This window comes from Papaver somniferum, unplaced genomic scaffold (assembly GCF_003573695.1).
Source record: "Papaver somniferum cultivar HN1 unplaced genomic scaffold, ASM357369v1 unplaced-scaffold_125, whole genome shotgun sequence".
Classification (NCBI taxonomy): Eukaryota; Viridiplantae; Streptophyta; class Magnoliopsida; order Ranunculales; family Papaveraceae; genus Papaver; species Papaver somniferum.
This window is the reverse complement of record NW_020621603.1, coordinates 10,547,320-10,565,654: the sequence shown is the minus strand read 5'-3', so window position 1 is coordinate 10,565,654 and position 18,335 is coordinate 10,547,320. Positions and strand designations below refer to the sequence as shown.

Here is an 18,335-nt window from a genome sequence, read left to right as displayed (position 1 = left end):
CACTCTAACCCATTCATTTTGACAATCAAAATTCTGCCAGTTGAAAACTTCATTTCCCGCCAAAAACACAAATTCAAATTGTTGAAGAAGGTGCCCCTTATCCAGAGTGCTGGGGTGCGAATATCAATTGGGGTGGAAATAGTAATTTTTCTGGGTTCCTCCGGGACATTTCTGGGACGCTTACGGTGCATTTCTGGGGTGCCTACGGTACATTTCTCCGGGGTGTAAAACACTGCTTTTGAGCCCATTTCGCCGCAAGGGCTTATTTCTCTAAAATTTCCTACAAGAACACAAAATAACACAATAAGTACTTAATCGAGTCTAACAATACAGAACATTGAGAACAAAATAGACACATAAATGCGTCTATCACCGCTCCACAATGTCCTTGTAAGCGTCAGCAAAAAATGAAGGAACCCAAAAACCCATAAACTAAAGTATGGGTGGCGGGGTCGACCCCAGCCGCGACAACATCCACCACCACAGGAAATTGGAGTTGCGCGGCCGACGCCACGAGGGGAATTTCTGTTTGGGTATCAGGGGGCACGCCCGTCTGAGATTCACCGTGGTCCTTACGAACGCGCTTGGAACCACTATTACCACCAACACCTATGCGTCGCCTGGCGTCCACACCAGGGGTCTCGGGTTTGCTCCTTGCCTTACGATTACTACCCATGATCTAATAGCAAAATCAAGCTTTAGTCAAGGACGCGGGTTTCAAGAAATGATGGGATACGAACATGTACATATTAAGTTTCTATACCAACCTCGGATGCGGCTTGATGTGGCATAGGATCAATATCCTTTTCGTGGGATAAAGAGGAACCAGAAGACGATCTTGGATCACTAGCAGCACCTGGAAATTCAAAAGTGAGTAACATGGCGAACAAATGTGCAAATTTATATAAAAAAAATAGGAGAGAGAGACATTGATGAATTCAGACAGAATATTAGTCACCTTGAAAACCACCTGTGGGGACTACCACGTGGGATGAGGACCCACCAAACACTGACCGATTAGACCCAGATGGGCTCATCAATTCCAAGACAGCATTGGGAGATACAGTAACCTCACCCCTAGCACGAACATTCTAAGCCCGAGGAGGGTGGACGGATAACACATTAAGATGCGGCGAGACCCATCCGCCACCCTCGGACAAACTAATTCCGAGATTGTTCAGCTGATCAGCAAAAGAGGGATTGAGATCCTTGAGGGCACCTTGATAAGGTTGCGATACCCCCCTTTGACGAGACTGTCCAAATTGCAAGAGAGACACGTTAGCGGAGGAACAAGGGCACAAAGGATGATCTAAAAATTTTGCTGCTTCACGCCCTAGCTTTTTTAGCAAGGATCTTCTCGGACCAGTCACGCTCAGGCATGTTCAAATATTCATATATACAGTAAGACGGGGGGTTTCCATCCCATGTAACTGGAAGGGGGAGCATCCCGAGAACACAATTGATCCAGGCGCCTTTCAGCGTCCAGATTGGTTTCAAAAAAAAAAGGAGTATGAAGGGGACCAGATACTAAGAATAATAAACTATTAATAATACCTGAGCTGCCAAAGAACTCGGAGACGACTTGGATACGTTCAAACGAGGGGGTTTGCGATTGAAAAACTTCGTCTCTTTTTTCGGCCGAATGGGATCACAACCTTCAGGAGGGTCCCAAGAAGTCACGATAAGCTCCAAAGGGCGGCCCTTGGTGCCCGGAGGAAGATGATGCGCCATTTCTATGGAATCATCAATATTAATCCTCCCCGATGCGTGGAGTGCTTTAAGGTCTTGGTAAGACAAGTCTTTAGAGGGAATTCGCTCCCGCAAAGGGAAATTCAAAGCGCGACATCGCATCAAAAGTTGATAATTTTGGGCACCTTCAGTAACTGTCGAGGTCGGTCCGGAAGAGGATGCTTGGACGAGAAATTAATCCCCCGATCGGCCAAGCGCACCGATCCTTTGAAGACATAGCGGTTGAAACTAGCAATGATGTCTGAGGTGTCCGTGCTCTCCGGAGGGGGGAATCTAAGAGGGACTCCTTGGTCAAATCCGACTTGACGAGCCACACGGTCGAGGTTGTAAGACACGGATATAAATTTACTAGCATGAAAACCAGGAAGATAGCCAGGTAACACCGCCATCACCGAGTCAAAGTCTGATTCCGATAATAACTGCGTCGAATTCAAATCCTTGTCAAAGGGTGCAGTAAAGTCGTAGTGGGCCGGACCGGATCGATCGTCATGATAGGGGAATGGCTCAAAATCTTTAGTCGTGTCTAAGAACCGCGTTATATCGCCCTTCGGTACTTTCCCCTTCTTTCGCCAGAGTGCCATGCGGAGATAACTGTAATCAACTGGAAACTTTTTCACCGAGCCATTGTCTTGGTCGACATCCTCTTCGCGGCGGATTTCCAATTCATGGGGATCAGGGGCATATGGAGTAATGTGTTCCCAAGACCAAGCAAGCATGAAGGAGGCAGGAATATAGGTCTCGACCTTGTGGGCCGACCCCACCGATTGAAGATCCTGGAAAAACAAATCCAAGTGTCGGTATAGGCCGCCCAAAAACATAGGAGCGAGAGGAAAGGAAACACCGTGGGACAATAGAACCACCATTAGAACCAGCTCATTCTTTATCGTGTCCTGAGGATTGTACTCGAATACGTCGCGACAGAGCCAAAGAAGAATAAAATCACCCAGCTCAGCACGTGGATCAGGCTCCTTGCTCTCCGGGGGAAGAACCTTTCCCTCTACCAATCGCGGGGACCAAAATCGGATCCAAAGAGGAAAAGACGCGCGCTTGATATCCTTGGAAACCCATTCAGAGTCAGGTGCAACGGACAAAGCTTTAGGACCGTGAATTGATTCATATGCACGGAATGAGCTACTAAGTAGACGCTCCCCCGAGGGAGGGATCTGAGCGTTCTTCCTTTTCTTACTTTCAACAAGCGCGACTTTCCCTTTGACAACAGCCGAGGACCCCGCTTTGTTCGCGCCCACAGTTTTTCCCTCTGTGACGACGACTTTCTTCGTTTCGCATTTTTGGGTCAATGCCTTGTCTTTTCGTACCAGTTCAACCCGGGAAGAATCCTTGCAGTCTAGTAAATAACCCCACAGAACCCGGTCAGCCGGGGTAAGCGCTTCATAGACGGCTGGCTCATCGTAAGAATGGGTCCCGTGAAGAGGTAAGCCAGTGAGTGCGACGACATCCTTTAAAACGACAGTGGCTTCTCCCCATGCCGTAAGGAGGGTATGAACGGGAGATACCCAGCGGCAGAAAAGTCGCGTCATGTCGCGTTTGCATCTCTCTACTTCTCGTTGAAGATAAGAATCTATAGCCTCATTGATCCCAGCCATGCGAAGTATGGCCGCGTGGTCAGGATTATCACGAATATAAGATACCCAATGTGTCCATATCGGGGGAGTTTTCAATGTAGATCGGGTGTCAATGTCTGGGATCTCATAATCACCATGATGGATATCCATGCGGGGTACCCTTTTAAACGGAAAAGTAACCATATCCGCCGGCTCTGGGCACATAAGCCACCCAGGGGTGGTTGGGTAAGGCAGCACCGGGGGATTCAAAAGACGAGGAATGAGATTATCATCTAGAGGCATCGCGCGTCTGTCCCCGCGGAACTCTTTCAATTTCAGCGTGCGCTTTAATATAGGGGTTCCGGTGAACTTCGCGAGTGTATAGGATTTTCCATCAACGGGGGGAGGTAAATGAACCTCCTGCTCTTCTGAGTAACCGCTCTCTTCCAAGTCCTCGCTCTTTACTTCCTCTGATTCGCCGGACTCGTCGGAGGAGCTACCATTAGAAGAACTACTGGACATGGAGCGTGTATGGGTATGATATGTGAGAAGGTGAATGGTAAAAGAAATGAAAGAAACAAGTAAATTGGAGGGCTCATATATATAGGGAATCTGCAGGCATAAAGGCGGCAGTTGCACAAACAGACACGATAATTAATAAGGAACTGAAGAGATCGTGCTAGGAGGAGTTTAAACTTCGCCCACGAACGCCAAGAGGGAAGATGTCCAGATAATGACTATAAGGTTATATTACGATTAACCTCATAGTAAGGGGACTAATGTTGATACATGAAAAATAATTTTCCTTAACTAGGATGGGGTTCCCCAAAGAAGGGAAAGGTCACACAAAACATGGGGACTTGGGGACTGAGGCCCAAGTCCAACAAAGAAGTGTTCATACGATGGAAGGGACAATGAAGGGATTAACAAGAAATAAGAAGGCCATATTAGAGAAGGGATGGCATTAATAGTAATTAACGAGGTCTAGGACACATGGCAAGATGTCATAAAAATAAGGGGATTTTGGAAAGTCTATATAAGAAAGGACAAGGTACAATGGAAAGACAACTCTCCCTCATACTATTCTAAGAAAAGTGAGGTCATCTTGGTGCACTAGGACGGATAAGACCTAACGAGAATTCCGGTATCAACACGACCACACCCGGAGGCTCGTGCCAACCAACCAACCAGTCGTCCCATCAACTTGGATGAAGCAAAAATAGAGTATGGGGATAGTGAAGAAGATGTGCCACTCGATGGACAGCTAGGAAGCGTCCCCCAAAATAGGGAAATAGGCATCACACGCGAGGAGAGCACACAAACAGCTCGGCAATCGAAATCTGCGGCCCCGGACATGCAAGATATGTGGAGAGAATTAGAAGAGTGATCACAAAAGAGACGGGCATTAGAAGAATGGATATGAAAAGCTGTAATATCAGGACAAAACACCTCTGGAAAAGCAGTGGAGACAGAAAGACATCAGAACACTAAGAAGACAGCAACTACACGGGAGGAGATGGTATGACACTTGGAGCAAAATTACCACATCATGAAACAAGATTATCACCATCAAACAAACATCCCGTACCCAATAAACATCTGAGAGTATCAATATACTGAAGATTATGTCCCTCCTAAATTCAAAATGTACGATGGAGAATGAAACGCGCGGGAGCACCTTAGTCAATTCCTTTCAGTTATGAACGACAGGGCCTCTGACGAAAAGCTATGTGTAAGGGAGTTCCCTAAGTCTTTTACATGAACGACATTTACTTGGTATGATAACTTGAAGGCGGAAAGCATAGACTCTTGGATAACCATGATCTCGTTGTTCTTATGAAAGTTCTACTCCACTAAGCGGAAGATTACGCTAATAGACTTGAGTAAAAATGGTCATAGGATGGGCGAGTAAGTAGAAAAATATATCATGCCCGAAGGTTGACATTGGATTGCCATGAGGATGTCAGTGAGAAAGAGCTCGTAGAAATATGCGTACGAGGAATGGTGCAATCCTTCAAAGGAAGTTTGATCAATTTCAGATTCCAGACTTTTGTTGAACTGGAAGAAGTAGCTGAAAGAATTGCCGACTGCATAGAAGAGTTGCCTGCACATCTCAACTGGCGCTACACGGTAAGTACCACGTCTGTAATCCCCTATAACCCGATGCCTAATATTAATGAAAGTGGAAACCGACAACAAATGAGTGACCCTCCCCAAAAAAGAAGCAGCTGGACCAGAAAAGATTCAAGACCCCCTCCTCCTCCGTTGTCATATGGGAGGGAACAAACAATTGTGATCCTGAATCAATGGGTCGCCAGGGGAGAGGTCCAACTACCCCCAACAGTGATAGATATCAACAAAATGAATAAAGATGCTGCAAGATACTGTCATTATCACAGGAGGATGGGGCACCCAACCGTAGAGTGTCTCGCAATAAGGAGTATATTTGAACGAAAACGCGAATCCGGGGAGTTTTAAGCGACAAGGTAGATGATCGAATGTTTTTATCTCTGATCTCGTTCTTAAGAAGATTTGACTCTGTCTTTAATATTCTCTCTTTGGCTAGAATATTCAGTTGAATGTTTTTATCTCTGATCTCATTCTTAAGAAGATTTGACTCTGTCTTTAATATTAACACTTTAGTATACAGAGATTTTATAGGCTTTAGGAGTTTTACCAACTCTTTATCAACATCTTCTTTACCATCAGAGGACGACACAGATGTTTCCGCAACTCCTGGATCATGAGTTAACGAAGTGGTAACATCTTCAACTTTTGAGTATTCATACTCTTGCATAACGTTAACTGATTCAGTCATGGGTTCAATTTCTTATAGGTTGGATCGCACCAAACACAGATTGTTAGATCTTTTCGTGTTTGCCTGCTCTGATACCAATTGAGAAGACGAGGGTACCCAAATATACCTCAATCTAAAACTTTTCCACCTATAAGTCCTTTCTCCGAAAGTGATTGTTTATAGACTGAGTCGAGACAATACAACTAATCGTCTCACACTTTGTGTGATCGTCTATGGATACGAGATCGAGACAGTACGACAACAAGATAACTTGTGTGATTGACTATGGATACAAGATCGAGACAATAAAACAACGAAGTATGTTTACTTGATAATAGGTTCAGACTTAACCAAACTCTAGAGATTGTCTATCAAGTAAAATAGGAATTAACGTTTGTGTAATTTACTTTAAATTATAATAACAACAATTATAATTGCGGAAAATAAAAGTAAATGACACGTCAAGATTTTGTTAACGAGGAAACCGCAAATTCAGAAAAACCCTGGGACCTCCAGAATTGAATACTCTCAGAATTAAGCCGATATACAAAATCAAACCAACTCCGTATAGTTGAGACCAAGCAACTAAACCTATAGTTCACCTAGTTTCCTCAGTATCCCCGCGCCTCCAACTTATTAATAAGTCACGCACTTGGAACAATTCCTTTGGTTCGTATTCCAAATTGTAAAAGAACAACAAATCTGTTCGGTAACAACTCTTTTCAAACAACGTGATTTGAGTTTTACAAAGGCTCTTCCATTTAACCAATAAACTCCTTTGTCGGGTCCTCAGATCAATCTCTCAACAATCACCGAAGTAACTGTTAGACTATGCAATCAATACAATTAATCACAAAGAAGTGTATTGATGTCGATCTACTCAACTAATCAATCCAATATCTATCACAAAGATAAACCGGTAATAGTTGGATCCCTTTCCAGCCGAAACAAGTATTGTGTACACCAAAGTTTATGAACCCAAAAAGTCTTCTTGTCTTCAATTCTTCTTTAATATTCAATCAGTACCTGCACACAATCAACTTGAATCTCTTGTGATCAATCACACACAAAACGGAGTCTGTTAACGTTTGATTATCACAAGACGTCTTTAGAACTACAAACAGTCTAAAGATCCCCGTCGAAACTTCGACCTAGTTTGAGTAAATCTTATATCAGAAGAGAATATTCTCAAGCATAAACAAACTAGGTGCAATCAAAGTTCAACAATCGTTAGTCAATCAAATCAATCGAAAACTAATAATAAACTGCAATTATCTAGTTTCCCACCAACGGTACTAATAGAGCTTCTCAATCCCAAAGAAGTCTTTAAACTGAGCGGCCGTAACAGATTACGCATAATTAGGTTACTTTCCTCTCCGAATAGGCGGATCCACCAGTAACAACACAACTAGGTAGTTTTGCTGGCTATGAGGATTAATTTGCTAGAAATGTAAACTTCAATATTTATAGACAAGCAAGTTTGGACACCAAGGAATTTCCAAAACCGAATATTCTCAAAGATATGCAATAAACACAAAATCGGTTTTCATAATTCCTGAAAATGCACTGTCCAAATATTGACCGAAATCCCAATAGAAAAATCTATAATCAGTAAATGCACATTACTAATTATTATTTTCTAAAGATATGCATTTAATTGCTGGAGATTAAATAGCATATAAAAACTAAGAAACCTTAATTAAAAGATTCTCAATTTATTTCGATCCTGTGATTCTCCTTTAGCTATTAAGGAATATCTTTGAACAATTAATGATAAGAGTTATTGCACATGTTCAAATTATGTCGACATCTTTACTTTGCAAGTCCTTTTTCATACTTACAATCTTGGAAATGATTTGCTACACTTCCAAACAAGTTTAGAATTGGTTCGTTTGAATTCCAAGAACTATGTGATTGATTATCCTATCAAATCACCAATTATAGGTTTATCGGTTCTACCAAAACAAGTTAGGTTCTACCTCCATGTAAGTATTGTGCATAGTCACGCTAGTTACCAAAATTCGGTTGACTAGGTACTAGGATCGGTTCCCTACAACTTATGGTAACTACCTGTATTCGGTTGCACATATCCATAGGATCGTTTCCCCCAAAATTACAAACTTGTTGCACATGTTCATAGGATCGGTTCCCCCGTCTACTAAAAATGTGTTGCACCTCTTACAAGGATCGATTCCCTCTTGCAAATTTGTTGCACCTATTACTAGGATCGGTTCCCCAATGACTAGATAAAAGTTGTTATCTACAAGGCATCGATCATACCATCTTGAGTGATTACTTAAGATCGGTTTCACTAATAAAAGTCATACCAATACATAAGTCAGGCCTTGTGAATAGTTTTACCAAGATACATAAACAAGTTTATGAGCGGTTATACCAAACATATATTGGTAATTCAAAATAGATTTGCAATGAATAATAATACCAATAAGCCTAGTGATTTCCCTTTCGATTCACAAAACAAGTTTATGAACTTACTTCCTTTAAACGAATGTAAAAAAGATTATTTCCTAGGATGAAATCTTCACTCATACCCATACATAATCACAATATCATTCATATGATCATGTCGACGTCTTATATACAAAGTTTAATGGTTAAGCAATAAACCTCGTATTGTATTCCTTAATACTATGTCTAATTAGAGTTTCATACACATCTTCGCAGTTATGTTTTCATTATGCACGACTTGAAAGATACGCTAGGGAAAGAAACAGTTCAAGTCAAATATTACTAACCTCAAGAGGAAGGATGATGTTGTCGTTGTAGCTCCATACTTCTTCACATTCTTCAAGTCTTCATATAATACTTGTAAGTCTCATATCCTAACATTTTCAAGCTAACCTATACGAAGTTGACTCTAGTATGTAATCAAGCGACTCTTTAAATGAGTTTTGATTCACTAAAATACGACAACCAAACTTGACATACCAACACTTGGTGGGTCAACCAAGCTATGCTCTAACAATCCTTAAGCATGCTTTGGTTGATATGGTCTTATTCATTCAACAAATAATACAAATCGGTAGGATCAAAATCATGATAATCTGATGCACCCACTTCTTAATCATCACTACTAGAGTCAGGGACGGTATTGGGGGTGGCTTAGGGGTGCTCAAGCCACCCCCAAATCTTAAAAAAAACACCCAAAAATCAATTTTTCATGTGTATTTTTTGGAAAAAAAAAATATAATAGGCCCCATAGGAATTTAATGTTTAGCCCATAGAGTAATTTAGCCCATCCGGTCTTTCAATCTTGCTTCCGTCGCTGACTAGAGTCTTCATTGTCAGTATAGACTTTCATTTTTATTAACAAAATCACCGGCGGATATTAGTCTGTTTGGTGGCTTGGCAATACAATATCGACATGTAGGAAATACCATTTGGTCCTAATAATAATATATTAGAGAGAGTCTAGTCCTTTTGACTCAGTCAACTGTCTGTTTGGTCCTTTTTGAAAAAATATATTATAGTTTGATCTTAAAAATTATGGTTTGGTCCTGGGGTGAACAATACCCAAGCGGGATGATGTCATGGATGATGTAATTTTCTTTTTAAAGTGGCAGAAATAACCTTTTGGTGTACCATATATATACTCAATTAATAAGAGAAAGGAAATCATTTTCTTTTCTCTCTCTTGTTTCTAGATCTACCTTTTCTCTCTGTTTTTCAACTTCTTTTGTTTTGATGAAGATCTTTATGATGAAGAACGACGATGATGATGATGATGAAGACGCTGGTGAAGACGTTGATGAAGATTTATTTACAGATCTATAAAGCTTGATTTTGACGATTACGAGATTGATTTTGCAGTTTTTAAAGATGATGAAGATTTGTGTATTTTTCTTCTCTGCTGCTGTTGAAGATGGTTGAGACGATGAAGATGATGAAGACGACGATGATGGAGACGATAAAAACGATGAAGATGAAGATAATGGAGACGATGAACACAATGAAGATGAATATAATACGATGATGATTTCTTGTAGATCTATGTTTTTTTTTCATCATTTTTTTTTTGTTTTTCGATCTGATTATTTGAGTTCATTTCTGGAATGAACTCTATTTTTTTAGGTTTTTATATGGAGTTAGGGCTGCACATGGGTCGGTTTGGGTCGGTTTTGGCCTCACCCACCACCCAACCCACTGATGGTGGGTAACAGAAGTTTTCATCCACAACCAACCCAACATTACAATGGGTCGGTTTTCACCCGACCCATATTACGGTGGGTTGGGTCGGGTGGATGGTGGGTTACCCACCATAAAATACAATGAACATTACATTACAGTTACAGACTTATAATCTTACTGTTGAACTTACCTGTATACAAATAACGAAGACTCTTACAAATTCGATGTAATAGATTTTATTAAAAAGCTAACCCCAAGTCGAGTGTAGACAATTAAAATCCAGAGAAGTAAGAAGTTGGTGCAAAGTTGCAAACTGCATGCAAAGTGGTAAAGCTAGGATGTTAACTTCAATGAAGAGAAGTTAGCGATGATTAGGTTTAGGCATTATATATCATTACTTCAACGGTTGTGGTTCATCTAGGATAGGTAATCTAAGGGTTAGCATTAACTTAGAAATATTTAGGTGGGTGGGTGGACTGGGTCGAGTGAGGGAAGCTTTCACCCACAGTCGACCCACCATACGATGGGTTTTTATGCTGTGACCCATAGTCGAGCCACTCCTAGGTGGTTTGGCTCGGGTCCGGGTAATTTCAGGCGGGTGTGGGTTGGGTTGGTGGGTTGAGTCGGTTTTGTGCAGCCCTATATGGAGTTCATTTCTGGAATGAACTCTGTCTTTTTAGGTTTTTATATGGAGTTCATTTCTGGAATGAACTCTGGTTTTTTTAGGTTTTTATATGGAGTTCATTTCTGGAATGAACTCTGTTTTTTTAGGTTTTTATATGGAGTTCATTTCTGAAATGAACTCTGTTTTTTTAGGTTTTTATATGGAGTTCATTTCTGGAATGAACACTGGTTTTTTTAGGTTTTTATATGGAGATCATTTTTGGAATGAACTCTGATTTATATGTTTTCTGAAAAAATAAATAGAAATTAACCGGAGTTCATTTTCACGAATGAACTGCTATAAGAAAATAAGTAGAAATTAACAGGAGTTCATTTTCACGAATGAACTGATACAAGAAAATAAGTAAAAGTTAACACGGAAGGATAATTCGGTCTATTTTATATTTTTGAATTATTATGAACCAAACAGTAAATGCGTTTTCCCAAAGAACTAAACAGACATGAGATCACCTAAAAAAAGACCATACCGCGGAGCACGGTCCCATGAAGCAAAAGGATCTTAGATGTCCCCACCAAACTTTAGTGACTGTGCACACACTGCATTATCAAACCCGGACGTGATCAGACGGATTAAACTAGATGATCTGATAAAAACCAGTTACGTCCGGAAATTTCATCGTGATTTTTGGGGAGAGTATGTTTCTCAAGTATCAGACTTAAAATCTATCTCTCTTTTCTTGGCTTTCTAAACCTTCGTTAACAAACGGTTCTGTTTCTTCCCAATCATTCTATTTGATATTAGGGTTTTTGAGATTGTTGATTTTTCCAACTGAGAGTTTCAGCTGGATTTTGATCTCCAGAACTCTGATTCTGCTGCTCTGGAAACTTCAAACAATGGATTTGGTATTAAGTTGTAAGGTATATTTGCTGTGTATGCTGTTCACATTTGGTAGTAGCTGTGACACTTTTTTTTTTGATCGGTCAGTAGTAGCTGTGACACTTAAAACTTTAAATTCCTAGGCTTTGATAAAATTAATTAACTGAACCAGTGATTTGTATTGATAGATACATTGGGCAAAGCAACAAACCAAATTACATGGAAAATGCTATTAGTTGTTTTGACAAGTAGGTGTTTGATTGTTAAGCTGTGTTTTGTTGCAGGAAAAGTTGGGGTGTTTTCGGGTTAAAGAGCTCAAGGATGTTCTAACCCATCTAGGTCTTGGAAACCAAGGAAGAAAGCAGGAATTATTGGAGAGAATTTTAGCTGCCATTACAGATGAGCAAGGTGATTAGTTTTTCTCAGTTGTTTTTTGATTAGTAGTTGTTAGACAGATGCATCGTTTTACATATTGCGTCGTCTTCTTTTCTTTTAAAACACATTGTTTTGGCGTGTAGCTACACCTCCAGATTGCTAATGTTACGTACTTACCTTTTTAAACAAATGTTTGCTTTCATGAATACTCTTTGGAAAACTTTAAACCACTTAGGATGGTGCTCTACAAGGGTATTGGTGTCAGCATTAGCTCTGAGTTGGGAGCTTCGCACACCCAACTATTTATTCTTTTAAGTTTCTTTATATCCTTTTTATGTTGACCTTGTCTATTTTCCTGAGTGAGTTGGACGGAGAAGATGCAAATGATTCGAAAAGGATGAAGTTATGTTGGTGTTGGCCAGATTTGTAAAGAAATAATGAGAATCCAGTATATTACTATGTATATTATTTAGAATGGTCTTTGTCCTTGCCGGTCATTTTAAGAGATAAAGCCATCGGATTTAACCTAACATCTACTCCGTTTGTTGATGGTGTTAGGGCTGGTCTTCCACTACATTCTCTAGCAGTTTCTGGACGGTCTGTACAGTGGATTAAGAGTCTATGCTAATTATATTTGCTCATGTTATGCAGTTACCAAGTCTAAGAAGAACTCAATTGGGAGAGAAGGGATTGCCAAAATAATTGAGGCCACTTACAGGTGATCCTCTCTCCGAATAACTTTCTATGATGGTAACAAGATAAGAAAGTGGAACTTGTTGAGTTTTTATTTGTATCGGAAATGTATGTGTCTGTATATAGAAAATTGCAGTTATTTATTAACTAGGTTACCAATTTTCCTAACACAATGTTCCATGTTCTCTTATGCTCATTGGGATACATTTTAATGCGAACTTAATTATCTTTCTCCTCCTTGCAGGAAAATGCAGGCTTCCAGGGCTACTGATTTAGCCTCTAAAGGACAGAGTGATTTATCATTTGACGCTGCTAAGTTCAAAGATCAAGTGGTTGACTCTCGTAAAATAGATATAAAGGTTCAGTGTCCTTGTGGAAGCTCGTTGCAAACGGAGTCAATGATTCAGGTAATTCAGTTAATGATTTTTTTTTCTAGTATCCATATTGGATGCTCCATCTATGTATATATTGTGTTATATCTAGATCGTATCCAAGTAACCTCACGTGTTAGAGCTATATTAATTGCTTTTACCTTCAATCTTCTTCTGCTTATTACAGTGCGAGGATCCACGATGTCAAGTATGGCAACATATTGGTTGTGTTATTCTTCCAGATAAACCCATGGAGCGTGTACCACCAATTCCACCACAATTTTTTTGTGAAATATGTCGTATTGATCGTGCTGACCCGTATGTTACCAATGACTTCCGTTTTGTCAGCTTTTTTGCTCTAGCCTAATTTATACTGTGTTTCTAGTATGTAATCTGCCTGTGGCAAACATCCCATTTGGTTGCTGGTAGGGCTAGTTTGTTACACAGTTCTGATGATCCAAGCGTGGTAGTGTTCCTTAGTTCTTCACTTTGATGGTAGTTAATTTTCTGAATGTGCTAAGTTTTCTCAATAAACAGGTTTTGACTGACAGACATATCCACTACCTCCTATAAAGTTGACTGCTTTGAGTATTCCAACTGATGAGTGAGTGGATTTACTTTGATCTTTGTTATACTACGCATTGATGTCTGAACTGGAATTTTTATGGAGATGGGGTTGCCATATTCTTGTTACATATTATCTTGTGGTCATTACTCGTCATATATTCTATACTTGATCCTATTGGTTTTGAGAACTCCAAGTCAAGGTAAAACCTATAGAATTGGTAGCCATTCCAAACTAGAGATCCCTAATGATAAGTAAATTGGGCAATGTGTTGTTTGCTCTTTTCTAAATAAGATCCATATGGGGAGAGACTATCTTCATTAAGACACACACACACACTTGTGTGCATAAACATGACTGTTATCCATGTTATTGTCTTCGTTTTTGCATACACCTTTTTTCTTGTGAAATCACTACTGGGCATGCAGATTTATGATTTAATAAAGAATCTGCAATGTGTTGCAGGACAAATCCAATGCAGAATGTAGAAAAGACATTTCAACTGACACGAGCAGACAGAGATATGGTACAGAAACCTGAATATGATGTGCAGGTTGGTTTCTATTATTTTCTTTTGGTATTGGTATTCCACTATACTTGAGAAACTATGGTTTGCCATTGAAAATTTCTGCAATGGGCTGCAAATTCATGTACGATGTTACCCTTTTACTTCAGGCCTGGTGTATGCTTCTCAATGATAAAGTTATATTTAGGATGCATTGGCCCCAAATTTTAGATCTGCGGGTTAACGGTATGTGCTCTCTTTTTGATGCTGTTATTGTCAACATATTTACTGATTAATTCGAACAATTCTGTAAAAATTTAGCACAACTGTGTTATTCACTCTGGACATTGGTTTTGCATCAGCCTTCTGTGGCTCAGAAACCCTGGTGGTTGCATTACGCCTGCTGTATGTTCTTCACTCAGTAGCGATACTTCATATTACATTGCATTCACAGGTGTGCCAGTTCGGAGTATCAATAGACTGAGCTCTCAGTTGTTAGGAGCTAATGGCCGTGATGATGGTCATGCAGTAAGTCCCTTTCTTGAGTTTCTGTAGCTTCTTATGTTTCCTTGCTTTGGTGATAGTTCTCTCGTATCTTCCTTTTATCCGCTGGCTAGCAATGTCAGTGTTGCAAGTTGTTAGTTTCTTCATTAGGGTTATCCTGACAGCATATTCTTTCTTGTTAGATTACGACATGTACGAGGGAGGGGATGAATAAGATCTCTTTGACAGGATGTGATGCTCGCATTTTCTGCTTGGGGATCAGAATTGCAAAGCGCCGAACAGTTCAGCAGGTATGGCTTTTGTTTTGGGTATGCTCCTAAGTGATACTCCCTCTATATCAATTTAAATGATACTTTTGCCTGTTGCATACAGATTAAGAAATGGTGAAATAATTCTAATTTTCTACCCTTTTATATCCATGTTAACAATTTCCTAGAAGTATAATATTTGATATAAGGGCACCTGATAGAACCTTTGGTAGAAATGTGAAGTATCATCTAAATACGTAAACATAACATGCCCCCCTGCCTCTAAAGTATCACTTAATAAATTGATATGGGGTTGTACTTTGCTAGATTAAATGGTTAATTGGTTGCAAGCTTCAAAAAGGTTTCCATCTTGAGTCGAGTGGTTAATTAACCATTATACGTTTCACTAGGTTCTCAACTTAATACCAAAAGAGCTGGATGGTGAGCGTTTTGAACATGCACATGCCCGTGTTTGTCGTTGCATAGGGGGTGGTATTGATGCGGAAAATGCAGATAGTGATAGTGATCTGGAAGTTGTTGCAGATTCAGTTACTGTCAATTTGCGTTGTCCTGTAAGTAACACTAGTAAATTCGTAAATTTTGCTTCTTTAATTGACATTGCTAAATTACATAGCATATTGTTATAGACTATATTCAAGCGGACATATACAATTACGTAACTGCTTATGTGTTTGGAGATGGCAGATGAGTGGTTCAAGAACCAAGACTGCGGGAAGGTTCAAACCTTGTATTCACATGGGATGTTTTGACCTTGAAACTTTTGTAGAACTTAACCAACGGTCTAGGAAGGTAAGCAATATGATAGGTTGCTTTTTTCCCGTCTCTGTGCTTGTCTTGTTGTTAAAAGCTGAATAAGCCTACTTTATTTCCAGTGGCAGTGCCCCATTTGCCTCAAAAACTACGCCTTGGAGCATATGATCATTGACCCATATTTCAATCGCATCACAGCCATGGTACTGCTTACTCTTGATCTCCTGTTTTTTCGTTGCAGATTTTATCCAGGCCACTTGTGTGTCTTTAGTTTGACATAATATATTTCAACTGACATTTCATGGTTTGTCAGATGAGTCGTTGTGGAGAAGATGTTACAGAGATAGACGTCAAGCCAGATGGTTCTTGGCGTGCGAAGAATGACAGAGAGCATTTGGATCTTGCACAGTGGCACTTCCCTGATGGTTCTCTTTGCGTTGAGACTGGCAAAAACATTAAACCTGACTTGGAGAACTCAAAGCAGATCAAACATGGACCTTTGGAAGGACAAAGCCCTTTTAAATTAAGAATCAAGAAGAATTCAAACGGGACATGGGAAGTTAAGAAACCTCAATTGCTAACTCTCTCCCCTGAAAGTCAGCTAAAAGAGAAATACGATATTCATAGCGGAGGAGGCATTCTTAGGAGCAGCAGTGGAACTGGAAGTGCTAGAGACGTTGATGATCGAAATGCTAATCGAGACGTTGGTGGGCATGATTTCCTGGCCAACGATGGCAGTGAGCTTGATTCTGTTTCTCCTAACTTTGACTCGGCCTATGAAGTTCCATCTGCTCCTGTAGGAAATGCAGATATCATCATTCTCAGTGACTCGGATGAAGAGATGGAAAATCTTATTTCCCATGGAGCTGTCTTTGAAACAGGTCAGACTAATGCCTGTGGCACTTCTTTCTCTGCTCCTTCTCTTGGAGGTCCAGTCTCGTATCCTGAAGATCCAGGTCCTATTACTGACAGTGCTTTGGATCTTCTAAATAGTAATGGTACTTCTACAAGTAATGTTGTCCAGGATTGTATAGTTAAGCTCAAGAGAACTGCCAACTCTTGTGCAGATACCTTAGCTAAGTATGCAAGAACAAAATGGTCTTCACCTACAACAATTCTAGCTGATGACTTTGAGAAAGACCATACCTTTGTTATATTTTAATTCTACAGAAATTTGAAACAGTCTTATATGGAAATAATTTTTTAAATGTTTTTTGAAACATTTAAAAAAATAGATAAAAATTTAACAAAAAAAGAAAAAAATATTGTAAAGTGATAGGTCCTACGAAAGCCATGTGTAAAGCTGGACTGTAAACTTTGGTCCACCAAGTAAAATCACCGGGTGATCGAAATGTTGCTTGCTAGCTGCAACAGAAGGTGGTGAACTTAGCTAGATGATGTGTAACTTTGAACGGAAGGGAATACATTAATAAGGAACACATAATGAAACCCTTGATTCATGGTTGTTTGGTATTGGATTCTTTCCAACAACCAAAATAAAGGCATCAATTCTTGGACGCACAAGCTAGAGTAAAAGCATTATTAAGTAACTTCCTTTAAAGAGCAACATCCAAGTTGCAAATTTTCTTTACCTATTCGAATGCACTTGCTTATATTACAGTATGCCAGCACAAAGTTGTCATTCGTGGAGATTCGTTTTGTCAATTTTCAGGTACCTGTAGTTGTTACTGAACTAATCAAAATAAAGTAAGATCACCAGGACTCATCTACGAGAGAGACCGATAACCATACCAATGAGCGGTTTAAACTTTTCCCTCAGTATACTTGCCAAAACTGTTGGAGGATTTTCTCAAAATATATAGTAGGACTACATTACCGTGTGTTGTTGTTGTTGCTGCAAAGAAAGGATCAAGCCAGAGGGCTTTGTGTCCTGTCAGGAAAGCGTCTCTTGGTGCTGTGGATTCAATCTGAGTTACATCATCAGCGATGACCTTAAACCAATCCCTGAAGACAAAGAAGGTGATGATGAGTGTAGATGGTGGATTTTCAACAAAGGACAAAACCGTAAAATCACGATACTGCATGCTTCTGACACGGTTTTCAGGCATGTGATGATTCATATTTTACGAAGCCATGATGCGTATGTCTTTCGAAAAGCCTCCACTAGCTGAGCGTTTGATCCCTGACATTTCATTGTGCCATCTATGTAGAATAACGTAATTGGGCGGTTCTCCGTAAGATTGAGAGCAATAACGCCTTCAGGACGTCGGTGATATTCACTGTTCCCTGACTACATGAGAGAGACCCCCCTCTACATAGAAGAACGATTGAGCGGTTCTTCGTAAGATTGAGAGCAATAATGCCTTCAGGACGTCGGCGACACTCACTGTTCCCTGACTATGTAGAGAGACCGTGTATAGATCTAGGCGGTTCTCCGTAAGATTGAGAGCAATAACGCCTTCAGGTCGTAAGCGAACACCTGTGAATCCCTGACTATGCACCATTCAGAATGGATGTGACGCTAATATCCTTTCTGCAATACATTAGTTCTATCGTGACATTCACCACTGAATTCCCAGAATGA

General features: G+C 40.1%; 1 protein-coding gene across 1 annotated transcript; it reads left to right on the top strand.

The window, feature by feature from the left end:
* The first annotated feature begins 11,544 nt into the window (after positions 1-11,544).
* Positions 11,545-16,971, top strand: LOC113331162 (E3 SUMO-protein ligase SIZ1-like). The gene is made up of 14 exons (XM_026577913.1): positions 11,545-11,799; positions 12,043-12,166; positions 12,785-12,851; positions 13,071-13,233; positions 13,385-13,519; positions 13,749-13,801; positions 14,228-14,315; positions 14,438-14,513; positions 14,722-14,795; positions 14,954-15,061; positions 15,430-15,591; positions 15,725-15,829; positions 15,913-15,993; positions 16,104-16,971. The coding sequence occupies exons 1-14, from the start codon at positions 11,776-11,778 to the stop codon at positions 16,950-16,952; spliced, it is 2,109 nt and encodes a 702-aa protein (XP_026433698.1). The 5' UTR covers positions 11,545-11,775; the 3' UTR covers positions 16,953-16,971.
* Positions 16,972-18,335: the final 1,364 nt, after the last annotated feature.

Coding starts and splice junctions, on each gene's coding strand:
- LOC113331162 (XM_026577913.1), top strand. CDS start 11,776: ATGGATTTGGTATTAAGTTGTAAG. Junction 13,234..13,384: donor AAACGGAGTCAATGATTCAG/GTAATTCAGTTA, acceptor TGCTTATTACAG/TGCGAGGATCCACGATGTCA. Junction 13,802..14,227: donor TTGAGTATTCCAACTGATGA/GTGAGTGGATTT, acceptor AATGTGTTGCAG/GACAAATCCAATGCAGAATG.